Consider the following 26,757-nt stretch of genomic DNA (forward strand, 5'->3'; position numbering starts at 1 on the left):
ACCAGGCAAGTTCTAGGCGAATGGGGATGAGTAGATCACTCAATTAACAAGATACCAAGTACACATCCAACTTAGTTAGGATTTCAAGATATGTCAAAGCATTCTGGGGGTAGGGGATGCAGAACTATCATCTCCCACTTCCAGGCAAAACTGATGGAATTGGAGCGTACTGGTCTTCTTCCACTCTGACTCTGAAATCCCCTTCCTTCTCCTTCGATTAAAATTTCCAGTCTTGGAGTTCCCATTGTGGCTCCGTGGTTAATGAACCCAATTAGCATCCATGAGGGCACAGGTTCCATCCCTGGCCTTGCTCAGCGGGTTAAGGATATGGCATTGCTGTGGCTGTGGCCTAGGCTAGCAGCTGTAGCTCCAATTCAATCCCTGGCCTGGGAACCTCCATATGCCTCAGGTGCAGCCCTAAAAAGAAAAAATTTTTTCCAGTCTTTAGAAGGGATGGGCATTGAGGTCCTCTTGTATGGCACAGGGAACTATGTCCAAGCTCTTGGGATAGAGCATGATGGGGGAATGATATGAGAAAGAGAATGTATATATGACTAGGAAACTTTGCTCTACAGCAGAAATTTGCACATTATAAATCAACAATACTTTTAAAAAAAAAAAATCTAGTCTAGGAGTTCCTGTTGTGATACAGCAGGTTAAGGATCTAGCATTGTCTCTGGGGCAGTGGGTTCTATCCCTGGCCTGGCACAGTGGGTTAAGGATCCAGTGTTGCTGCAGTCACAGCCGTGGCTCAGATTCGATCCCTGGCCCAGGAACTTCCATACACCACAGGAGCAGCCAAAACACAAACACATTTCCAGTTTGTGCAACGAACTTTTTGAGGTGATGGGAAATGCTCTATGTCATGACTGTGGTGGTGGTTATACAACTGTCTCCATTTGTCAGAACTCAGCAAAAATTTTTCAAAAAGTTTTTTATTATAGCTGATTTACAATGTTCTAAAACTCAGCAAAATTTAAAACTTGTGAATTTTACTGTATTATGTTATAAATTATACTTCAATGAAGCTGGCAAAGTAGAACTAGAAGCAGCAGCAGCCATTCTAGATTCTTCAGTGCTGACTTCTGAGAGTTGGGAGGGCAGCAATTTGCCCTTACACTCATTGGTCCAATTCATACTCACTAGTCCTCCCAGGGATATTCACTTCACAGGCATTCCCGTCGTGGCTCAGCAGGAACAAATCTGACTAGTATCCATGAGGACTCAGGTTCAATCCCCAGCCTCACTCAGTGTGTTAAGGGTCCGGTGTTGCCCTGAGCTGTGGTGTAGATAGCAGACGCAGCTTGGATCTGTCATTGCTGTGGCATAGGCTGGCAGCCGTAGCTCCGACTGGACCCCTAGCCTGGAACCTACATTTGCCACAGGTGGGGACCTAAAAAGACAAAAAGACAAAAAAAAAAAGAAAAGAAAAGAAAGAAAGAAAAAAGAAAAAAATGCAGAATCAGAAGCCTGCAGTTTAACAAGCTCCCCAGATGATTCCTATGCATATTAAAGAGAAGAACTGCTTTACATACTTTATCTTTTTTTCTGTCGCCAAAGCCCCATGATCTTGCAAACCTGGCAATTATAATTTAAGTTTGTATTAATTCAACCACTGATTACCACCTGTCTCTTATTTACCTAGTTTGGTAACAGAAGAGAAAGGACGTGAATAATGTGCATGAATCTACATAAATTTACATATGGTCCATATCCTGTCTTCTTCCTATTTCACCAACTGTCTTTGAAAAATGGACAATGGATTTCCATGTAGTCTAAATGACTGAGAAGAGAGGAGAGGTACAGAATTAATGCAAGTGCTATAATGGAAGAGCAAAGAAAATAGTCAAAACATAAAAGAAAATGGAAAGTACCACACTCCTTCCTACTGCAGAAGCTGGGCCTAGACCTAATTGAAGTTTTTCTTCCATGGTCCCTAATACTCACTACATTCCAGCTGCTTTTCACCCTATAGAAAGCTCTGCAAAGGCATCACACAGCTGAATCCACAGGTGTTCCCCTCACCCCCCCCCCACCCCAATCCAGAAACAAAAGAGGTACTCTATGTCATTAAAAAAAGAAAAGAACTAGGTCTCTGTGGCACAGTGGATGGGAACTCCACAGGCCGCAGGAGCGACCAAAAAAACAACAAAAAGAACAAAACAAAAACAAACCAAAAAAAAAAAATAAATAAAAAGAACAGAAAACTTCCTGGGCCAGGAAAAACCAATAAAGTATTTTTCTATGAGACAGTACAGCTGTACAACCCACTGCTCCTGCAAGAAAACTCCTCAGAGATCTGGCATCCTGGGAAATCATCCAGTCCAAGGATGGAAGCGGACCAAGACATATCTAGGATATGCAGCAGTGGTTAAAAAAAAATAATAAAGAAAGAAAAATGAAACCATCATTAGAAAGATGAAACAGAGGAGCTAATTGCTGATTTTCTGAAAACAAGAGATCCAAACAAGAAAAGCACATGTTCATTAAGAGAAACCACTATACAGTCTATAAAACTTTATTAAAGTTGGGATTACTTACAAACTTGTATAATAAAAATGAAAAAATATATAATAAGACATCATTATTTTTTTCTTACAGAAAAGAATGAAAATAAGACCCATGGCAAAGAGCCCTCCCTGATCATTTTGTCCCTTTCAAACATTCATGAACACTTATTTTAAATATAATTGGCAAATCTTTTAAAATAACACTAAGGCATTACCCGCAGGCTAAAACTTACCCAGTAATTCCCCATTTCACCATGAATTCTAGAAACTTGATAAACTGGAGCAACTGCAGGCTGTAACAGTTCTAACACTCACATTAGGAGCTATCTATTATATTAACAAGATAAGAACATTGTCCACACTGTAGAAAATTTCAGAGAAGGTGATTTCACCATTTTCAAGTTATTGTCAAGAGTGTGAAAAGGAAGATGACACACATGGGCAGGGGGTGTGGGAGCCAAAAGCCCCAAATTTGAAGAGGCTGGGTGGACTTCCCATTCCCACTAAAGCTGTGCACTGACACTGGCACGAGTTTGCTTTGTTTATTCTCGGCAGGCTCTGGCTCCCACCACATAAGGCACCAATTTCCCTTTTCAAGGTAATAACCATCTAGCATCCAACTCAAAAGCAACTGAATCCATAAGCTAACTTACGAAAAGACACCATTGGATCACCACAATTCAGTAGGTTTCCCTAAAAAAAAAGATCAGTGTCTGCTATGTCAAAACATAAACAAAAGGTTTCAAGTACATTTGCCTTGTGCAATGGCTATTTTATGTTTATTACTTGGTTTCAGGGCCTATGTAACATGAAGGCATAATAAATCTGTCAAACTGTCCTCTCCTTGGTTCAGATAAAATTCTTGGCATTTCAATATAAGTTATTATCTCATATGTCAGACCTGAGTCCAAAGGAATACTAGAGGACATTTAATTTCCTTTCCTCCTACTTCAACTTTCAGTACTCAATTCAGAGGAGTTATGAGTACATAGCTAGGAACCATTTTTACGCAGGCATCCATCTGAGCCCATCTTTTTTTCTGGAACAACAAAAGAATTGAAGGCTAATGTATAACCCATTCCCAAGCCTTTTATGGATATCAGGGCCTGGGGAAACTATCTGGCCTACTTGGGTCCTTTCACTCATCAAATCTCTATCATATATGCCAAGTGGAACACAGTCAATGAAGAGAGCGTTAGGCCCTAGAATGTATGTATTAGCACAAAATGGGACCTGGGACCTGGGACCCAAGGTCTATTATCAGCAAAGTCCTGTAACAGATATAAAAGTCATGAATTTTGGAGTTCCCATCATGGCTCAGTGGTTAACAAATCTGACTAGGAACCATGAGGTTGTGGGTTCAATCCCTGGCCTGAATCAGTGGGTTAAGGATCTGGCGTTGCCATGAGCTGTGGTGTAAGTCACAGACACGGCTTGGATCTGGCCTTTCTGTGGCTCTGGTGTAGGCCGGCGGCTACAGCTCTGATTAGACCCCTAGCCTGGGAACCTCCACATGTGGTGGGTGCGGCCCTAGGAAAGATAAAAAGACCAAAAAAAAAAAAAAAAAAAGAGTCATGAATTTGGGAAGAGAAATAAACTAGTTTGGGTGCAATGTAGTGGCTGATAGGAATTTCTTTTTAGAAGTTATCAAAGTTGCTAAATTTCCCTTATTTTCAGTCATTGGTTCCACTGGTCTCACAAAAGCAATCCAAATGGGAAAGTGAAGAGATGTTTTAGGCCAGTTGGCTCTTGTATTCCCATTAATGGGAGCCATGCTCTACACAACTTGGTCAGACCCATTAGAGGCGATAGATTTCCAATGCTGATGAGACCCTGAGCCGGAGGGCCAATTTATAGCTTAATATTTGCCAAGCAAGACGCTGACGTGGCAGCAGACGTGGCTCCAATGTCCAGCTCACTCCATAGTTACCCCTTCAATCCTTGATGAGATCGGTCTGAGATGAGACAATGCTGAAACTGCAAGAGCTGTAACTGCCACAGAAAATTAAATGGGGGCTTCAAGTAGCAACTGAGCCAGCAGATTAAGCGGCCGAGAGGGAGACAAGAGCAGCTCCTAAATGCTTGCGGAGTCAAGCAATCTCCGGGCACACAGAGGCTCTAAAGCATCTGGGGCAGAGCCACACAGGCAGGAAGAGCAAGGACACACAGCACACCAGAGGCACTTCACTGTCTGAAAGCAGCTCTCATGCTGCGGGACCCATTGTCATCACCACTGCCTACCGCTCAGTTCTCCAACTATCAGACAGGGAATAATAAACCGAGTCGGATTTTACTCAACCCAAATTCAAACACAGTGAGAAAAACTGGTCTTGAGATGAAAACTCTTATCTTACAAGGAGTTCACTAAACAGAAAAAGAAGAGCATCTTTTCTCCTTCACAATGCTTTCTCACTGAAATAAAGAGTCAGGAAAAGTCACCCTGGAGGCAAGGGACCATGTCCCAAAGTAGCTACATGGGGAAGGCACCAACCTCTCCAGGGAATCCTGAGATCACTTGTATAGCTGAATTATTTTTTCAAATCAACCTTTGCTCAAATGTTTGGTTTCAATTTCTATAAATGGAGAAAAAAATAGTAAATTTGAGAAGTCTTAATAGTTCATCGTAGAGGGATTAAAAACTTAACCATGTACATAGTTCACAAAGGTATAAAGGTTTCCTAATATAAAGCAACTTTAAGCCAGGGCATCTGCTCAAGTACTGCTTGTTTTTCACTTTGATATATATTTGCGGCCAACTGAGGTAGTTGTCACTTTAGGACAGTTTAAAGCTATGGGAAACAACGCAGAAAAAAATCAACTGGCCACCTGGAGGAGAGTCTCAAAGCTGACATTTTGGAAGTCAGTAATAGAGCTCAGAGTCTTTCAAAATTATCTACTAAATGGCTGGTGTGAAGGAGTCATCATAGCTTTTTAAAAAGTCATCTGCCATCTCCATGATCATGGTAAAGTCAGTCAGTCCGATGCTGTGCTCCTGCCATCAATGTCTATCTTCCCGGCTAAGGTAATTACAGCTTTTCCAAGGTACGAGGGTGAAGATCATAAAGACAGAACCAAGCAAATGACAGAGACTTGGGAATTTGCTCCCTCATAAATGGCATTGCTGGCTTATAAAGGTACTTTCCAATAGCAAAAGAATGTGAAACCAATGCCACTGTAATAAAAGGCAACATGACTCTCTGGTCAGAAATGGAATTGCAAATAAGTACAATAAGTTCACAGAAAAGTTGCATCTGATCCTGATGGCTGAACAAGCACCCAGAGGCATGAGGGTCATCTGGCAGTCCATCTCCCAGCAATGCAAATTGGAGCAGCTACATAGCTACGACTTGTTTGTTGTATCAAGAAACTTCATAGATATTTTCAGGGCTTACAAATTAGCCAGACTCCTTGGAGGGAGGGGTACGGGTGGTGAGGAAAGGCTGAAAAGAATACGTAGAACCAGTGGACAAAGGAAGGGAGAGGAAAAGGAAGGAGATAATTTCTTGATTCCACAGCAATTCAAAGATACATGGGAGTTCCTGTCGTGGCTCAGTGGTAACAAAGCCAACTAGTATCCATGAGGATGCGGGTTCGATCCCTGGCCTTGCTCAGTGGGTTAAGGATCCGGCATTGCTGTGATCTGTGGTATAGGTCGCAGATGCTGTTCGGATTTGGCATTGCTGTGGCTGTGGCATAGGCCAGCTGCTGCAGCTCCGATTCAACCATTAGCCTGGGAACTTCCACATGCTGCAGGTGCATCCCTAAAAAGCAAAAGCAAAAAACAAAACCAAAAAACTCCCAAAAACAAAGATATGCGACCCACTGACAGGAAAAATGTAGAACCTGTAGAAAGCATTTAAATTCCCTAAATACTAAGGTCGCTTCTCCTAACTAGCAGGAATAATGTGGAAGAGAAATATAAGAAATGAGACCAACCAAATTATACATAACTTTAGAGGTGAGGGAAGAGACCCTTCCTGACGCGGCAAAGGGACAAAGAGGAATTGGAAAGGAAGCATGCAAATGTACTGCTTAAATAGCACTGAGAGTTAATATAATAAAAAGTCCAACAAACCTCCCCTACAAGAAGGCCTGTTCCTAAAAGTAAGCAGAACTTAGAATATCATATGTGTGAGAACCAATTCAAAGCTCAATACAACAGCTCCTGGAGCTTTAATGGATAATCCATACCAATAAATACGTGGGGGCCTATGGGGCTTGTTGCTCTGGAACATGAGCTTGTTACATTTTTTTTACATGTATTCATTTAAAAAACAAGACAATATTCATCTATTTTCTTCTTCAAACAGTTAAAATGAGAACTATGCTAAAGTCACTGAAACAAAAGCAGTGAAAAAGGCTCAGATTTATGGATCTGTCTCTGGAAGATGCAGCCTATAGTCTGAAAGCATTACTTCACTTTAACAGTCCTCTCTTCTGAGTTTGAAATGCCGTGAGTGAGTCAATTTTCAAGAGGAAGTGGAATGAATGCCGTGCCAGCTGTGGCCACCCAGTCTCTTTGGAAACATAAAGGTGGGTCGAGAACTTAACCAACAGGATACACTGGGAAGCGATGGGAAGCAGTCACTGTTTTATCCATCTCCTTCCCTGGGATCCCACAGAGACCACCAAGACCGTTTCCAGAGGAGAGGCCTACTCAGGCCTGTAATTTCACTGGGAGAATTTCTGCACTATCTCACCCTGCTTCAAAGATTTGAGAAACACCTGCATAATACATGCAACCCGGACCACTGAGGTACCAAATAACCGATGACCATCTAAGTCAGGAAGTTGTTCTGTTGTGTGATAGCAGGGTACCGAGAATCTGTGTCCCCTTCCTCAGAGGATGTTTCTTCATAGAGTTCATCCTGGGCAATAATGCTCCCTAATCCATACTCCTGTTCGTGGACAGAAACCTCATTTGGTGTGAGGTGGAAAGAACCTTCCACAAAGTCAGCAAATCTGGAAAAGAGAAGGTAACACTCATTAGGAATGTATCTTCCGTCCTTTCTGTTTTTTTCAAAAGAGGAACAAACTGAAATCCATGATATGCTCTCCATTCAAACTATATTGCATCTAGCCAACACCCCTGTGCTTACTCTGGCAGGTAAGTAAACTAAAGCAAGGAGTAAGAGGAAAAGGAAGGCCGGGATCACAGGCTGACATCCCATGTAACCTCATCCTGCTTAATAAACACTTTTCGTTAATGAAGTTTAGTTGCCCTTTCAGTTAGGGAAGTGCTAAAGTTCCTTTAGTCATCCATAATCCTGATAAAAGAAGATTAAGGGGCATTATACATTTATTTGTGTTTATGGCCCTATAAACCTTATGCCATCCTGCAGGATTTCAGATTAAAGCTTCACAGACTCACACAGTTGCTTCAAAATAAAAAGGACACCCCTCCTTTAAAAAACAAAAACAAACAAACAAAAAAACCCCACAGAGTTCTCGTCATAGCTCAGTGGTAATGAACCCTGACTAGTATTCATGAAGACGCGGGTTCGAACCCTGGCCTCTCTCAGTGGGTTAAAGGATCCAGTGTTGTCATGAGCTGCAGTGCAGGCTGTAGTCAAGGCTTGGATCTGGTGTTGCTATGGCTGTGGTATAGGCTGGCAGCTACAGCTCCAATTCAACCTCTAGCCTGGGAACCTCCATATGCCGCGGGTGAGGCCCTAAAAAGATAAAAAAAAAAAAAAAAAAAAAGAGAGAGAGATGCAAAATTATCAGAGGGGAAACTTAATATGGTACTGGAGTCTTCTCATCTCAATGCTACAATCAAAGCTAGAATAAACAGTTCCTTCCAAGGAATCAAGAAGAAGGCTATTGCTTAACATATGATGATATATGTACCTTTCTCTTGACTACTCCTAGATAAACAAGAAAACAAAGCCACAAATCCAAAATGATTATAGAGGTATGATCTCTGTTAAAACCCAAGGTCAGGAGTTCCTGTCATGGCTCAGCAGTGATGAACCCAACTAGTATCCATGAAAATGCGGGTTCGATCCCTGGCCTTGCTCAGTGAATTAAGGATCCAGCATTGCTGTGAGTTAAGGTGTAGGTTGCAGAAGGGGCTCAGATCCTGAATTGCTGTGCTTGGCACTCTGGCCAAGAGTTTATTTACCTCTTTGGAGACTGGATTCGAGAAACAGTCTTCCAAGCTGCGCAGTCTGGACTGTTGCAGTATTCTCTAAGCTTCTCTAAAGCCTTTCGGGTCTCTACCTCTCCTTGTATCCGATATTCTTCTTCTGTCAGGAGACGAGGGGGGACAGTCTTTTCTGCTGCCTTACACATCTTTCTGTGCTCACCAAAATAATATCATGAATGATTAATCAGTAAGCTACATCCATCCTTACCTCTAGTTCCCTTCAGTGCATCAAGCATACAGCAGAGAGCCTGCACATTTGAGTCATTGCTCCCACCTTTCTTCTATAGATCATTAGTTATAATGTAATCTTGACACATTAGATTATGACTGATAAGTCAGAGTAGTTAATGGTATTCATTTATGTGGATATACTCACTTATTTTCCAATAAGTGATAGCCAAATATTTATTTCCCAATAAATAGAAAAAAAAAACCCACAAGAAAATGATGGCATACGATGGTAGTGTATTAACTTGGGTCCCCCAAAATGAAAGCATTACTTTGACTATCTGTAGCAAGAACAACCACTGATAACCTCAGAACCTATGACCATTCCATAGTCACCCTGTGAAGTGACAAACATGCTTAAAATTGGATTAAAATTGAATTCCCAAAGCAATTTGAGAGCCAGTGTGAAATAATCTGAAACCAGGTACCTGAGGCATGTATTAGAAAAGTGATAGACTTTGCACCACCTAGTGGTAATAGAAACATATGACACTTTACTAGATGTTTTTATTTTATATAAAACGACTAGAATTTATAAGTTCTATAAAATGCCTACAGCGAATATAAAAAGAAAGACTTGAAAGAAACAAAAGTGACACATAATACATTTTCATTAACAAAGAGGCTCTCCCAGGTCAACACCTCTGTCTCCTTTTGCTGCAACTGCATCCCACACTGCGTGTATCAGTACAAAGTTACATTGCCTCTCAGTCACCTGTAGGTAATGTACAGCCAGTGAATAGGGTACTCCAGGTTCTTAGTACACAGTGCAGTGATGATAATGGCAAGGGCAATCTGTGGTATCTGGATACTGGAATACATGAAACATAGGCCCATCAGCTGCAAGGTCCAGGTTAGTAGGTTGATACTTCGTTCATTCTCCAAGGGCCCATACTTGTAACAGACTGCAAAACTCATGAATCCAACTGCGAGGACATAGCCTATGAGAAGAGTTATCAGAAGACATTCTTTTTCATCTATAACTTGTCAAAATAATCTGTGTGGTATAGCACCTACTGAACCAGGAAAACGGGTAAGATCTTTATTCAATTATTCACACTTTTTTCATTATTCATATATATTAATCTCTTTAAGTTTCTATCCTGTTGTTCCAAATTTACTTAATTCTCAAATGGAGAATTAAAGCTACATGACAAACGGTTCTAAAATAGTCTGTTTATAAAAAAACCTAATATATGAAAATCCAGATTAGTCACCTCTCAAAGGATAGATTAAGGGTTACTATTTGTATAACCAAAGGATTCTCACTTTATAGATAAGGTCCAATGTAGAGTCCTTTACTTCTTAAGGTCCTCAAGTATATTTAAAATATGATTATATCTATAAAGTCAATTTACAGCTTTCCAGAAAGATGCCTATTGCATAAAGAGAGGTGTACTTATAAACACCAACAAAATCAGTTTTCTCCCAAGCATTATCATTTTAATTTAAGAGAAGGTGGCAACTACAGAGGGGTTAGAAATAAGTAAAAAACTATGATTCTTACAAGTTAATAAAATGGCAAGGACTATTAAACTGCTATAAGCAGGCAACATCTAAAACAACTACAACAGCCTATAACCATACAAAAAGGAAAGCAAAACTGGTAACACTTACTTAAAAGATACTGCCAGTAACACCTCCAGATCTCTTGTAAATTTTTAAAAACTAGTTGAATGAGGTACAGAGAAAAGGACCAGCCTCCCACCAGGATGATGTAAATGGGACTTTTCTAAGACAGAGTAGAAGTGAAAACAAAGTTACAACAGGCTTTCCATACATAAAAGAAACAAAGCGCAACGATGATGTAAAAAAAAAAAAAATTCAACCTAATAAAACTGCACAAAATACATCTCCTAAAAAGATGTCCTTTATATTTAAAATGATATAGTCTACAAAGAATACTGAGAAAATAAGATGCTAAATAACTTAAAAGCCTGGTTATGTAATCTATGTAATTAGCAAACAGGAAGAAGACTTTAATCCCCCCAACTGTGCACAGGATTTCAAATAAAAAGAGAGAGTTTGTAATCAGGCTCCAGTTTCATTACGGAAAGTACCTTTCTGAGTTAAGGAACAAGTAGACAGACATTGACTTATCAGCCGTCAATGCAAACTTTCAGTACTGTAAGATTATCCAAGAAAAGAGTCCTTCAATTGTTGAAGCTCATTCTAACTGCATATGAGGACTCTGCTACTTACCTTGGGCATAAACTTGGACAGTATGAAAATGATGATTAGTAGAGAGGCCACAATTCCTACACTCATCCCAGTGGAATAGTAAAAGATTTGACTTCTGCAGAAAGAAAATTCATTTCATGACTATGTATGTATTCTTCATACATGGCATTCTTCAAACTAGACAATTATCCCAACCAAAAGAAAGAAAAAAGATACAAGATGAGTAGGTAATTGCCCAACACTTGAGATCCGAAAAACTGAAGATATGAGTATAATGTAGTTGTTGCTAGATCATGAAGATTAGTATCAATGAGGGCTCCTCAAACATATCTCAATAAGGAGTTTCCACTGTGGTGCAGTGGGTTAATGATCCCGCTTATCTCTATTGTAATATTGCTGATTCAAGCTGCTGCCTGGCACAGTGTGTTGAGTATCCAATGTTGCCATAACTGCAGCTCCAATTCGATTCCTGGTCTGGGAACTTCCATATGCTGCCAGGGCAGCCAATAAAGGGGGGGGGGAATATATATATACACACACATATATATAGCAATAATAAACCTCTGCCTAGTCTCCCACTTCCATCCCCAGCATCTCTCCCTATCCAATTTTTAATAAGAATCTTCTCAGGAACCACACAGCTTCTCTACGTAGAAGGAAGGGGTAAGAAGTATTGCCCAAGTGGAGACTGGAACCTAGAACTGAAGTGCTTACCCAGAAGGATAAACCAAACACAGGGCACAGAAGAGAGCTCCTACTCCAGGCTTTTTCTACTAGATATTCCTCCCTTACTGTGAGTTTTTCTCAGGAGCTCCAAAATAAGGAACAATTTCCATCAAACTCACACCAGCTGAACTTCAACTGATAAGCTTTCATTCACTACTCCACAAATATTTTCCTCATGTACAAAGTGAATGTTGATTCTACTTTTGTTGAATGTTTATTTATCTATATGTTTTCTTTGTATTTGTACATGTTTGGTTCACCAAGCTTAGCTAGCAGGTTCCTAAAGTGGTTGATATTTGTTTCTTTATCTCTGAACAGCATGAAACTCATCAACACACACCTCTGTAAAAATGAGGGTTTAACATGTTATTTCTAATGGTGAGAAGGTTGGCGATGTATTGGCTAAATCCCATCACATGATGGGTAACCTAATGGGGGAATTTCATTATTGTCAATCTTAATAAGAAAAAAACCAATAATTATAACACACATTAAAATATTTTTTAAAATTATCCAAGCAGGAAATGGCCAAGCCCTCAAGAAAGGTCCTAGAAAAGGGAATGGCAGCACTTCAAGACTTTATGATAAAGGTCAAGCAGGGTAGGTCTGAGCTTCCTCATTTTGACAAGCCTTGGAACCTACCTGCTCAGCAAGTCTCCACAAAAAAATAGCGTAAGTCCAAGAAGGAAAATGAGGAAGAGTTTGGGGTCAAATCCTGAAATAAATAAAAGTTTTCTGCTTAATAGGGGAACCAAACAATTTAAGCCATTATAGAATAAAAGGCAATGTTGGCATCATTGGTCAGCTAATGAAATAAACGCAGCAAACAGTCCACCTAAATAGCATTTTTAATTCTACACAAAGCCTGGGCACCTTTCCAAAGAGAAAGTATAATTAGGTCTCTGCCTAACCTGTACTTCACCAAAGAAGAGTTTATTTTTATTTTGGCTACCTACCTAAGGCTAAAAGTAGCTAAACTTTGCTCTGGATGGAGCCTTAGCACCATCAGCATTTCAACAGTCACCCACAAGGGGTCACTACCACTCTGGCTTTCACACCTTGAATCACTCACAGGCTCAGATTTGGCAGATTAGCCTGGAACTCTGGGTCAGGGCCCTCCTGTTGTTCTCTAATTGGCTGCTTTTCTTGACCAACTCCACCACCTACTTCTCTTCACTACACATGCACTGTGCTGGAAAAGCCTACACATTTTGCCCAGAACCAGAGGACCCAAGCAGAGGCCCCTTAGTGGCATACCAGTCACTCTCACAGCTTTCTCATCCAAGAGCTCTGAGTCTCAGGGAGGCCCACAAACAGAACAGGAGGGAGAGGATCAGTACATGTGAAAGGAACACCAAAAAACAGGCCAATCCTATTCAACCAAAGTGCAGAATCCTAGGACAGGGCACAATACTCACACCACCACCCTTCTGGGAGAGTAGTTACCAAGGAGAGACCAAAAGTCAAAGAGAATTCCACAGGATAAAGATACACCAACTCTTGGAGCTCCCATCGTGGCTCAGTGGTTAACGAACCTGACTAGTAACCATGAGGTTGCAGGCTCAATCCCTGGCCCTGCTCAGTGGGTTAAGGATCCAGCATTGCCGTGAGCTGTGGTGTAGGTCACAGACTTGGCTTGGATCCCACGTTGCTGTGACAAAAGACAAAAAAAAAAAAAAAAAAAAAGACACCAACTCTGTGAAGCTTCTCCGGACACATTCAGAGAAGGGAAAACTCCCAGTTATACTAAATAGGCCTTAAACTGCAGTTATCTTCATATTTACTTATGGTTCCACATATATTCTTTTTTTTTTTTGTCTTTTTGCCTTTTCTAGGGCCGCTCCCGCGGCATATGGAGGTTCCCAGGCTAGGGGTCAAATCGGAGCTGTAGCTGCCAGCCTACACCAGAGCCACAGCAACTCGGGATCCAAGCTGCGTCTGCAACCTACACCACAGATCACGGCAACGTCGGATCCTTAGCCCACTGAGCAAGGCCAGGGATCGAACCTGAAACCTCATGGTTCCTAGTTAGATTCGTTAACCATTGAGCCACGATGGGAACTCCCTCCACCTATATTCTTTTGCTTGTGAGGCATTAATATTCAGTTCTACACTTCTTCAGCTTTTATTCCTTAACCATTCATGTCGTCAAGTGTAGGCCTGTACATTTCAGGACATCTACCTTTGTCTGTAAGTGCCCAGAAGATAGGAATTCATCTATTTTACTCTGAAGAATACGAGGCATGTCAGCTCAGGGCCATGGGAAATATTAAGAATGCAAATCTTCACAATTCCAGGTAAGGAAATACTCACCATGAGCTAAAGTAAAGTCTCAATTCTAGGCCTAGAAGGTTTATGAGAGGTGGAGTCTCTCTGAACTGTTTGGAGCAGTGGCATATTCAGGTTATAATCACAACCCAAAAGGAGCTGTCTTGGGCTGACTTCTCTGTCTCACTAATTATACCCTACAAAGCTCAATCCCTTCTCACCACAGAATCCATCAGAAAAACAGAGGTAAGACTTACTCCGGGTCACAGTGACACTGTACTTGGTGTCTTCCTCTATAATCTCAACTTTGAGGCAGGTTTTTGTGCTGTATAGACCCACATTAACATAGGTGTCATTCAATTTCTCTTTTAAAAAGGAGGAAAAAAAGTTCCAGATACTAAACTGCTCTAGCTCCTTCAGTTTCTCTTCATTCTCCACCTGGGTGACTCGCACCAGTTTGGAACTATTCACCCGGATCTGTAACACAAGTAAAATCAGGATGAGAAAGAAGGAAGTATTTAAATTAAAATTTTTCACAAGTACAATCAAAACAAAAACAAAAAACTTAAGAGTAAATAGTTAAATCAATAATGGCAGCAGCTTGCCACAGGCTTATGAGAAATACAGAGATGCAGCAGCTAAAACATAATTGGGCAAATAACACTGCACATGGTATAGAGAGGCAGCTGTTAGAATGTCTTGTTAACATGATCTGAATCTAATATTAGGCCAGAACATAGAGGAGAAAAAAAGACCTCCAAGCTGAATGAGTTAACAATACAACTATTTATAAGAGATCACAACAAAGCAAGGGCCTAGAATATTAAGAAAATTACCAGGCATAAACAGCATCAAAAAGGTTTCCCATAGTGACAGGCTGAGATATTCAACCATTTGTCACAAATCACTGATTATAGGTAAATGTTGGTTATAATATGTCTCAGATGGAATATGATCTTTATACCAGACAATGAAAAAAAAGATTTAAAAAGCCCCACAAAAGCCCATCCTTATGTTTTTGATGTGAACAAATGCCCTTATCAGTAACTATCCTATTATAGCAGTAGAGACATTTCCAAAGGACTCATTTTGTTCAATCATTACAGCCAGACACTCTCACTTGCCAGGTGGCTCAACAGTGTTATGAAATAAATGAGACCAAAGTCATTCTATCAAGGGGAAACTTTAGTTCAGGGGATTTATGCAACATCTTGTGTAGAATCAAAATAGAATAGGAGAAGCAAGAGCAAGGCAAGAGTTTACATCCTGACAGGCACGCAGCAGTTTCCAGCCCAAAGAAGGCATAAGACCTTTAAAAAGAAAGAGGTGTGTGTAAAAGGAGCTAGGGGAAGAAAGGAAGTAGTCTCTTTGGGAAAAAGAGGAAGGAAGTCCACCTCAGGGTCAAGTATTATGGGCTACTTAAAGGAACAGCGAGAACACAAAGTAAGTATAAATGCTTACTGATGAAAACACTGATGAGATTAAGGGTAATCTCAACCTTAACAAAGTTGTTAATATTACCTGAATCCGTGTCCATACATCATGCCACTTTGGGATAAGCACATTTTTATAACAGGATTGTTGACTGGTATTCATACAATAAACTTTGGATTCCTGAAGCATGACCACCTTTAAATCAATTCCGGCTTTCATGCAAAGGAAGGAAATAAGAATTAAGTATAATAACAGAACAAGTTAACCAGTGTGACCCATTTCATAAAAAGAATTAAACCGACCACTTTCTTAAAGCTGGGGTTAAAATATTAGCAACTAAGACACAAAGAAGAAAACTGAGATGAAAGAAGAAATAAAGCAGAATCTTATTTCTGTCAAATGCAATTATTTAATTACAAATAGTCACTAATCCAGAATAGTCCAGAATAATTAAAGCCACTATTAAGTGTTTATTAAGACAGACACTATGCAGTCTCATTTAACCCTCTCAACAATGCCATGAGGTAGGCACTCTCATTATCCCCATTTTACGAAGGAGGAAACTTATGTTTAGGAAAGAGGAAGTAATCTGCCCAAAGCCACACAACTAGTAAATAGCTTAACTGAGATTCAAACCCAGGTCCTGTTTCCCTTATAAACACATAGCTAAAGTAACCCCATTTGGTGATCCTCTCAATCCATTTCCTGAGTAGGATGCAAAGAGCTGGGAATGCCTTTGCATTTAGAGAACTTTAAGCTTCTTCCAGCTGTTTTATTCCAAGTTTTAAGAGCAGCCAATGAACATACGCAGTCCCTTTGATTTTTACCAAAACAAAAGCTCTCCGCTCAGGAGTGTGTATTTAATCTCAGCTAATTTAAGGCCACTCTGGTATTTTCCCACCTAAATGTACACAAGGCACTTTCTTTTTCTTTTTTTTTTAGCTTTTTAGGGTTGCACCCAAGGCATATGGAGGTTCCCAGGCTAGGGGTAAAATCAGAGCTACAGCTGCTGGCCTACGCCAGAGCCACAGCAAAGCCACATCTGAGCTGCATCTGTGACCTACACCAGAGCTCATGGCAACACCAGATCCTTAACCCACTGAGCGAGGCCAGGGATCAAACCCGCAAACTTGTGGTTCCTAATTGGATTCGTTTCCACTGCACCACAACACGAACTCCACAAGGTACTTTCTTTATCAGAAAACATTTCAGTAACTTCTTCCTTGAGCTCCAAATTGTACTTACCAACTCATGAAGTGCAACTCTAAGGGGAAACTGAGTTATGTCTCTGGTTCTCAGTATAAAGTAGGTTTAAATAAACAAAACAGCCTAGGAATTCCCACTGTGGTTCAGCAGGTTAAAAACCTGCGGATGCAGGTTCGATCCCTAGCCTCACTCAGTGTGTTAAGGATATGGTGTTGCCACAAGCTTCGGCATAAGCCAGAGATGTGGCTCAGATACAGAGTTGCTGTGACTGTGGTGTAGGCCGGCAGCTGCAGTTTCAATTCAACCCCTAGCCTGGGAACCTCCATATGCTGTAGGTGCAGCCTTAAAAAAAATAAAAAGCAAAGCCCAAAGCACCAAAACCCCAACCAAACCTTAGAAAACCAAAGTTACATAAGCAAAAAAGGCAATGACATCCACCAGTTCAAAATGGTTTTAGAGCAAAGCTAAGACTAATTTTGAAGTTAAATTCGACCTTAAACCTAAATGGAAGAGCAAAAACTATAAAACTCCTAGAAGAAAACAGGTGGGAGTTCCCATTGCAGCTCAGCAGGTTAAAACCTGACATAGTGTCCATGAGGATGCGGGTTTGATCCCTGGCCTTGATTAATGGGTTAAGGATCTGGTCTTGCTGCAAGTTGTGGTGTATCTCATATTGCTGTGGCTGTGGCATAGGCCAGCAGCTGCAGTTCCAATTCAACCCCTAGCCCAGGAACTTCCATATGCCTCAGGTACAGCCTTAAAAAGAAAAAAAAAAGAAAAAAAGAAAAAGAAAAAGAAAACAAGTATAAATCTTTGGGACCTTGGATTAGACAATGGTTCCAAAACATTTAAAACTTTTGTGTTTCAAAGGCCACTATCAAGAAAATGAAAAGACATGAAGTTCTCTTGTGGCACAGTGGGTTAAGGATCTGGTATTGTCACTACAGCAGCTCAGGTGGCCACTATGGTGTGGGTTCGATCTCCTGGCCCCAAGAATTTCTACATGCCACAGGCACAGCCAAAATATAAAATAAAATAAAATGGAAAAACCCACGAAATGGGAGAAAACATTTTCAAATCATATATCTGACAAAGGCCTAGTATCCAAAATATACAAAGAACTACTACAACTCAATAATAAAAAGAAAAAAAAACAATTTTTAGAACGGATGAAGGATTTGAATAAATATTTCCCCAAAGAAGACAAAACAAATGGCCAATAAACACAATGAAAAGAGGCTCAACATCATTAGTCATTATGAAAATGCAAGTCAGAAGTTCCTGTCTTGGCACAGCGGAAACGAATCCAAATAGGAACCATGAGGTTTCAGGTTCAATCCCTGGCCTTGCTCAGTGGGTTAAGGATCCAGCATTGCCATGAGCTGTGGTGTAGGTCCCAGACACAGCTTGGATCTTGCATTGCTGTGGCTGTGGCATAGGGCAGCAACGACAGCTCCGATTAGATCCCCTAGCCTGGGAGCCTCCATATGCCGCGGGTTCAGCCCTAAAAAGGCAAAAAGACAAAAAAAAAAAAAAAAAAAAAATGCAAGTCGAAACCACAATGATATACCAAAATGATATACCACCCACACTCAGTAGGATGGCTATAATCAAAAAGAGGACAATGACCAAGTGCTGGCAAGGATATGGAGAAACTGAAACCCTTCTACATCATTGCTAGGAATGTAAAATGATGCAGCCTCTCTGGAAAACGGTTTGGCAGTGCCTCAAAAACTTAAACAGTTGTTACATGATCCAGCAGTTCCACTCCTATGTATGTACCCAAGAAAATGACAACATATGTGCACACAAAATGTTCACTGCAGCAATATCCACAATAACCAAAAAGTGGAAACAACCCAAATGTGCATCAGCTGACCTATGGCTACATAAAGTATGGTATTATCCATATAATGGAATATTATTCAGCCATAAAAAAAGAAGTACTGAGAAAGTTCCTCTGTGGTACAGTGGGTCAAGGATCCAGTTGTCACCGCAACTGTGGCACAGTTCAAAAGGCAGTGCAGGTTCATCCCTGGCCCATGAACTTCCACAAGCTGCGGGTGCAGCCAAAAAACAAACAAAAAACACCTCAAGATGGAAATAAAATGAACGAAATTTAAAAATAAAAATACTGATAAATACAATATGGCTGAACCTTAAGAACATTATGCTGAATGAAAGAAGCCAGTCAAAAAAAGGCCCCATGTTCAATGACTCCTTATATAAACATCCAGAATAAGCAAATCCACAGAGACAGTAAGTAGATTAGTGGTTGCCAGGGCCTGTGAGGTAAATAGGGAGTCAAGACTAAGAGATATGGGGTCTCATTTTGGAGTGAGGCAAATATTCCGGAATCAGTCAGTGGTGATGGCTGCATAACCTTGTAAATACATCTGACCCTTGAATTACACGTGGTTAGGGGCAATGACTCTTCACACCACCAAAGAGCAGCATATAACTTTAGTAAGTCCTCTGGATCCAGTTTCACATCTGTGGATTCAACCAACCACAGGTCATGTAGTACTAAAGCGTATACTTATGGAAAAAAATCCACGTGTAGGAGTTCCTGTCGTGGCTCAGTGGAAACGAATCTGACTAGGAATCATGAGGTTGTGGGTTCAATCCCTGGCCTTGCTCAGTGGGTTACAGATCCTGCGTTGTCATGAGCTGTGGTGTAGGTCCCAGATGCAGCTCAGATCTGGCGTTGCTGTGGCTCTGGCGTAGGCTGGCAACAACAGCTCTGATTAGACCCCTAGCCTGGGAATCTCCATATGCCTCAATTGTGGCCCTAAAGAGCAAAAAAAAAAAAAAGGTTTAAAAAAAAAATCCCACATACAAGTGAACCCAGTCAATTCAAACCCATGTTGTTCAAGGGTCAACTCTATGTTAAAAACCAATGAGGAGTTTCCACCATGGCTCAGTGGAAACGAATCTGACCAGCATCCATGAGGACGCAAGTTTGATCCCTGGCCTCGCTCAGTGGGTTAAGGATCCTGTGCTACCACGAGCTGTGGTGTAGGTCGCAGATGCGGCTCAGATCTGGTGTTGCTGTGGCTGTGGCATAGGCTGGCAGCTGCAGCTCCCATTTGACCCCTAGCCTGGGAACCTTCATATGCCACAGATGCAACCCTAAAAAGACAAAAAAAAACCCCACAAAAAACCCAATGAGCTCTCGCCTTCTGAGATGGCTCATATTCTCTCTATAAATCTACTTCTTACCTTAAAAAAAAAAAAAATGCATGGATTTTATGGTAGATTATATCTCAGTATTTTTTAATTCAGTCTTGATATTGCAGGGGAGGAAAGTTTTCCTTGATCCTCTTAAAGTCCCCGGCAGGGTATGAAAATTAAACTAGCAAAGACATAGTAACAGGAGAATGCGTACATATTTATCTGTTTTATGTGACATGAAAGCTTTCATAAGGAAATGAAGACCTAAAGAAAGAGTTAGATCTAGTACTGATTTTTTTTTTTTTTTTTTTTTTTTTTTTTGGCTGCACCTGCAGCATATGGAAGTTCCACAGACCAGGAATCAAATCCCAGCTGCAGCTGCAACCTATGCCACAGCTGCGGCAACACCAGATCCTTAACCCGCTGTGCCACAGTAGGAACTCCTAGACCTATGTACTTGTATACTGGGTTTGAATGTGGAGGAATATGACAGGTTGAGTATGAGGTGAGTGTAATAAACTGGGAGAAACTGAGCAAGGACTGTTTATTACGATTCTTCTTGGTATCCCTTTATCTTTGAAGGTCAGGATGTTCCTTCCACCAGGTACAGAGAGGGCACCTAGCACATGAGGATGGCCCGTTTCAGGGAAGAAGGGCAAAGGAGGGGAGGTTAGAGTGATCTTCCAGCTTCTGTTGTTTTCTAAAACTCCCTCAGCTTAAGGTATTCAATATGCCAAGGTGCCACACTTCGGAGTAGCATGTCCTGAATGCCATCTATCAGTTCTCACTAGGGTTTAATTCAACAGTAATTTGGATTTCCTCCAAGCCTATTTTTCATAAAATGAAACTTTTTCAAAATCCTATTGATATCTGTCTTACTAGCAAATCCACAAATACACTGAAAGAACACCCACTTACAAATACAGATTGATAGTTTTCTTTCTTCTGAAGCTTAAAACTACTGTACTTACAAATTTAAAAAAAAAAAACAAATAACCAAGAGTCACACTTATTAACCCCACCTCTCTCACAGCACCAAGTATTATAAAACAACACCTCTTTAAGCCCATTATTATCTTCAAGAGGATAGTAAGATATAAATAATGTATTAATAGCACAAGCCATTTGAAAAGCTTAATGCCAAGAAAATGCATCAGTGCTTTTAAACTAACTTTTACATTCTTTAATGTCGTTTTCCTAAAGAAATAAAACTTCATTAAAAAAAACTTTTTAGGAGTTCCTGTCACGGTTCAGTGGTTAACGAATCCGACTAGGAACCATGAGGTTGCGGGTTCGGTCCTCGGCCTTGCTCAGTGGGCTAAGGATCCGGCGCTGCCGTGAGCTGTGGTGTAGGTTGCAGGCACGACTCGGATCCAGTGTTGCTGTGGCTCTGGCATAGGCTTGGCAGCTACAGCTCCAATTAGACCCCTAGCCTGGGAACCTCCATATGCCACGGGTGGGGCCCTAGAAAAGGCAAAAAGACAAAAAAAAAAAAAAAAAAGGAAGAAACTTTTAAAAAAAAAAACCTAGTTCTTCCTCTTCCCAAGTTCCACACCATTCAAAGGAAGGCACAGCAAGTACACAGACAAACACAGCTCTCTAACAGCAACCTTCCCACAGAAATCAGCACCTTGGCCAGCCACATCTTTGGAAATTCTTTAAGAGGGAAAATACCCCAATTCAGCCTAAGGGGATAAGCTATAGTTTAAATTGCTAGAAAAAAACAAGAACTACATCAAAATTACCTTAAACACATAAAAGTTGTCAGAATCAGAATGTTCATGTTAGAATCTTGTGCTTCCCATAGCAAAAGGACATAAACACCTTTTTCCCTTCCCCAAATTGAGTCAGCCAGCACGTTAAAAAGCAGAATAAATTAACCATTCCAAAAAATGCTTTCTGAGTCCAATGATCTAGTTCTTCTTGGAAAATGTCTCCTTGGAATTTAGCGAATCACAACTTGCTTACTGTATTTACCTATTAAGCAGCAGCTACTTAAAAGTTAGTAACTTCATATTTACTTATATTCATTACAAACTTACTTTTCACCTACTTTTCAATCAAAAATTCTGTGAAGACCAGAATAGACCCTAAAAATCATGAAAAACATTTTATGAAAAACAATTTCTAATTCTTATGTAGCCTCTACTTCAGAAGTAGAGATCCAGTTCACACTTAAAAGTTTCCTTAAAAACTATCATCTTTAGGAGATTCCCTTGTGGCTCAGTGGGTTTTAAGGATCAGGTATTGTCGTGGTACATATACACAATGGAATATTACTCAGCCATTAAAAGAAATGAAATACCGGCATTTTTAGCAACATGGATGGACCTAGAAATTATCATGCTAAGTGAAGTCATCGATACAATGAGGCACCAACGACAAATGCTTTCACTGACATGTGGAAGCTGAAAAAAGGACAGACTGAACTTCTTTGCAGAACAAATGCTGACTCACAGACATTGAAAAACTTATGGTCTCCGGAGGAGAGAGTTTGGGGGTGGGGGGATGTGCTTGGGCTGTGGGATGGAAATCCTGTGAAAATGGATTGTTATGACCATTATACAACTACAGATGTGATAAATTCATTTGAGCAATAAAAAAAAAAAAAAGGATCAGGTATTGTCACTGTTGCAGCTCTGGTAATAGTTGTGGCTATGGCGCAGGACAAGAGAACTCTAAAAGAATAAACCTATCTAAAAAGATAAAGGGAGGGAGGAAAAAAATTAAAGTTCTGCAATAAATACTAGATTATATAATAGTTTACATATTATAAATAGATATATAATAGTATATATAAAATAGATATAAATAATAATATACTGTAAAATATACATATAACTTTAATATATTAAAAAGTTCAATTTATTTATTTTTTTATTATTTTTTTTTTCTTGGCCATGTCCACAGCATCTGGAAATTCCAGGGCCAGGGATTAAACCCCCACTATAGCAGTGACCTGAGTCACAACAGAGACAATCCCAGATCCTTTTTTTTTTTTTTAGCTATTTCTTGGGCCGCTCCCACGGCATATGGAGGTTCCCAGGCTAGGGGTCAAATCAGAGCTGGAGCCACTGGCCTACGCCAGAGCCACGCAACGCGGGATCCGAGCCGCGTCTGCAACCTACACCACAGCTCACGGCAATACTGGATAGTTAACCCACTGAGCAAGGGCAGGAACCGAACCCGCAACCTCATGGTTCCTAGTCGGATTCATTAACCACTGCGCCACGATGGGAACTCCTTTTTTTTTTTGCCAGATCCTTTAGCCTCTAGGCCACCACGGAACTACAGGCTACCACGGAACTCCAATGGATTATAAAAGTATACAAAAATCAAAATAAATAGTAATAACAATAAATAGGCGAAGAGCAAAGAACACACACTCCAAAAAAATTGTAAAAGTCTAAACAAAAAATTAAATAACTAATGAACATCTGAAAGATGCTTCCTCACAAATAATGCAAGAAATGCAAAATAAATTAAGATATTACTTTCAGGAGTTCCCATCATGACTGAGTGGAAACAATCCGACTAGTAACCACGAGGATTTGGGTTCGATTCCTGGCCTTGCTTAGTGGGTTAAGGATCCGGCATTGCCATGAGCTGTGGTGTGGGTCAAAGATGCGGCTGGGATCCTGCATTGCTGTGGCTGTGGTGTAGGCCGAAAGCTGTAGCTCCGATTAGACCCCTAGCCTGAGAACCTCCATATGCCATGGGTACAGCCCTGAAAAAGCAAAAAAAAATAAAATAAAATGATACCACTTTCAATCTATCAAATTAGCAAAGATGAGAGCTCCCTTGTGGTCCAGTGGGTTAAGGATCATGTGTTGTCATTGCATGACCCAGGTCGCTGCTATGGTGTAGATTGGATCCCTGGCCTGGGAATTTCTACGTGCTGCAGGTGGGGTCGAAAAAAAAAAAAATTAGCAAAGGTGTTTCAGTCTGGAATATCCAATGCTGGCATGGGTGTGGGTCACAAATTTTTTTTTTTTGTCTTTTTGCCATTTCTTGGGCCGCTTCTGCGGCGTATGGAGGTTCCCAGGATAGCGGCTGAATCGGAGCTGTAGCCGCCAGCAACGCGGGATCCGAGCCGAGTCTGCAACCTATACCACAGCTCACGGCAACGCCAGATCCTTAACCCACTGAGCAAGGCCAGGGATTGAACCCGAAGCCTCATGGTTCCTAGTCAGCTTCGTTAACCACTGAGCCACAACGGGAACTCCAGGGTCACAAATTTTTAACAAGATGTTTCAAGGATCTTAAACATGTTTTGATGGAGTTCCCATCGTGGCTCAGTGGTTAACGAATCCGACTAGGAACCATGAGGTTGTGGGTTCGATCCCTGGCCTTGCTCAGTGGGTTAAGGATCCGGCGTTGCCGTGAGCCATGGTGTAGGCTGCAGACACAGCTCGTTTCTCGCGTTGCTGTGGCTCTGGTGTAGGCCGGCAGCAACAGCTCTGATTCGACCCCAAGCCTGGGAACCTCCATATGCCATGGGTGCGGCCCTAAAAAGACATAATACCCAAAAAACCCAAAAAACAAAACATGTGGAAACAGACCAAAAGAAAGTGTGTTTTAATGGACTGCCTCTGAATGGAATCAACAGTGAGTGCTTTCTCTACCTCTTTATACTTAATTGTGCTTGCCATATAGTTTAAAATAAACTCCCGTTATTTTTATAATCAAATTTTTCAAAAACCTCCAGAGAAAGAACTCCCTGCCTTTTGAAGTATTCCATTTTTTTAGATACCTCTCAGTTTTGGAAAGTTCTATTCTATTACATGACTGTCTCTGCAGCTGCCACCTATATGATCTTCTAGGCCATAAAGAACATTTATCCTGAGTTTACCTTTCTCCTGTTTCTGTCCTCATTAAAGTAACTTTGAGCCTGTTAACTACTCAATGATTATGTAGGAGCATTTTGATACACATGTGTTCTTTCATCTCCGTAATACACAACTTCTAAGGACAAACATCTAGCCAGAGTTCATTCAGATCATATGCAGCCCTTCAAATGTTACTGTGGGCTCTGCCTCTGGAAAGTACCTTCCTGGATACTTTCTCCCCTCTCCCTAAAAAATACCGTTTCAGAAGGACGTTGCACCTTGGAACTAGTTATATGGATCCTGAGACAACCTTAAAGCTGCAGCTAAGGATAATCGTAAGTGACAGCAAGAGATAGGCAGCAAAGGACGGGAGAGGTAAGAAGTCATGTGCATTTAGGAGATAAGATTATCCTTAACCCCATGAGTCTGAACTCCGTCCAGTGGATGTTTGGAAACCTCATTCATCTTTCTGTTGTGCATTTATGAAGGGTACAAGGGAGGTTTTACAAACACATTCTAGGTTTTCTGGATTCAAGTGGAAAAGGAAAACAATGTCATGACAGTCCAAAACCAATGATCCAGTAACGGCAACCAAGTAAATCATCTTGAGAAATGAATAAATTTCCGAATATATTAGATACTGAATAGCGTTTGTATCTTTTTTTGGTAACGGGAATTTAACAACTCCAGGTCGGTTCTATAGGGCCAGAATCTTAAGGGGCAGAACTGACAGATACTGACAGAGATCACGGCTTTTCAGGGAACTATATCTGCTCGGCTACCCCGACCTGAGTCCTGATAGCATACGCTCATGTGTTGCTCATCTGTTGAATGAATGGGATGCTGCTCCCTTTCCAGCTGCAGCTCTGCCTGCCCATTCGGTCTTCGAGTCACCTTCCTTTTAACCAAAAAAGTTAAGGAGGCCCGCACAGCGCGACGCAGCCCCAGGACCAATTCTCACTCAGTTCAGGCCTCCCGGTCTCTGCCAAAAGGCTCCAGGCTTCTCCCCACTCTAGGTAGCTCCCCCAGGCCGCCTCAGGGCCCCGGCCCCTCAGTGCCGGCGCCCATTCACCGAGGATGAAGATTTTTTTCCTCTGCACCACGTCCTTGCCCCCTCTGCAGAAAAACGGCCAGCGCCCCGCAGACACTCCCCACTTTTCTAAATATAACCCCTCGGCACCCGCCCCCTCGGCAGCTGCTGCCCGGGCGGTACCTGAGCCGCAGACCAAGCAGCCGGAAAGGACCAGGAGCAGCCACACTGCCCCACAGCCCCCGGACCGCCAACTCCAGGGCCCGGAACCAACTGCCGGCAAGACCGCCACTTTCATTCCTCCCGCCATGGTCGCCACACGCCGCCTCTTCCTCACGTGCCTCTCCCCGGCAACTAACCCGGAACAGGCAGGGCCAGCAGCCTATCCGCTACAAGACCCGCCCCCTACCAACCAATCGGATGGGCGGGGCTTCGAGCACTCCGTTGGTTACGGACCCTATAGTCCCGCCTCTCAGCAACTGACGCGAGAGGGCGGGAAGAAGCAGCTTTCAGCCTATTAGAAAACGGGTCCTCACCTTAGTAATGGCGACAGGAAGATCCCACCCCTTAACAACATGCTTCCGTCTCCAGTTTATTTACAACTAGAGTGATTGATGGTAAGCATAACCAATACGAAATTAGAATGGGCGAGGCCCTCTTTACCAAATGATAATTTCCATGGAATCTATCTCAGGTTCCTTGTTTTCATTCGTTCCCTTTTTACCATGATCTTTTTGTTGTGGGAAGCTTAAGTAAGAGGACTGTGTTCTCCAAAGTCCTAAATGATTTAAAATAGAAATGTTACGCACAAAAAATTGTTTTGACAGTTTTGTAAGGAATAAACATTAACGTTTAAAAATTCAGTCATAGGCTGGGAATCTGGGGTTGATAATGCAAACTATTGCATTTGGAGTGGATAAACAATGAGATCCTGCTGTATAGCACAGGGAACTACATCTAGTCACTTATGATGGAACATGATGGAGGAAAATATGAGAAAAAGAATGTGCATATATATATATA

The 26,757-nt window shown here is 41.3% G+C and overlaps 1 protein-coding gene across 2 annotated transcripts; it reads right to left on the reverse strand.

Moving 5' to 3' along the window:
• Positions 1-2,502: 2,502 nt before the first annotated feature.
• NEMP1 (nuclear envelope integral membrane protein 1) lies at positions 2,503-26,090 on the reverse strand. 2 transcript variants are annotated; one of them, XR_014803395.1, is made up of 10 exons: positions 25,918-26,090; positions 15,583-15,707; positions 14,319-14,538; positions 12,436-12,508; positions 11,089-11,182; positions 10,504-10,618; positions 9,602-9,827; positions 8,635-8,808; positions 6,241-7,472; positions 2,503-4,009 (listed from the first exon to the last, which is right to left on the reverse strand). XR_014803395.1 is itself a non-coding variant. In XM_003481636.5 (9 exons), the coding sequence occupies exons 1-9, from the start codon at positions 26,042-26,044 to the stop codon at positions 7,289-7,291; spliced, it is 1,338 nt and encodes a 445-aa protein (XP_003481684.3). In that variant the 5' UTR covers positions 26,045-26,090; the 3' UTR covers positions 2,503-7,288. The 2 variants fall into 2 exon arrangements, 1 of the variants encoding a protein (XP_003481684.3); XM_003481636.5 differs by having other exon boundaries at positions 2,503-7,472.
• Between the last annotated feature and the right edge of the window lie 667 nt (positions 26,091-26,757).

Source organism: Sus scrofa, chromosome 5, assembly GCF_054392235.1.
Source record: "Sus scrofa isolate SSC_HxYL_T2T_F1_AM1 chromosome 5, Sscrofa_HxYL_maternal_Yorkshire_Landrace_v2.0, whole genome shotgun sequence".
Classification (NCBI taxonomy): domain Eukaryota; kingdom Metazoa; phylum Chordata; class Mammalia; order Artiodactyla; family Suidae; genus Sus; species Sus scrofa.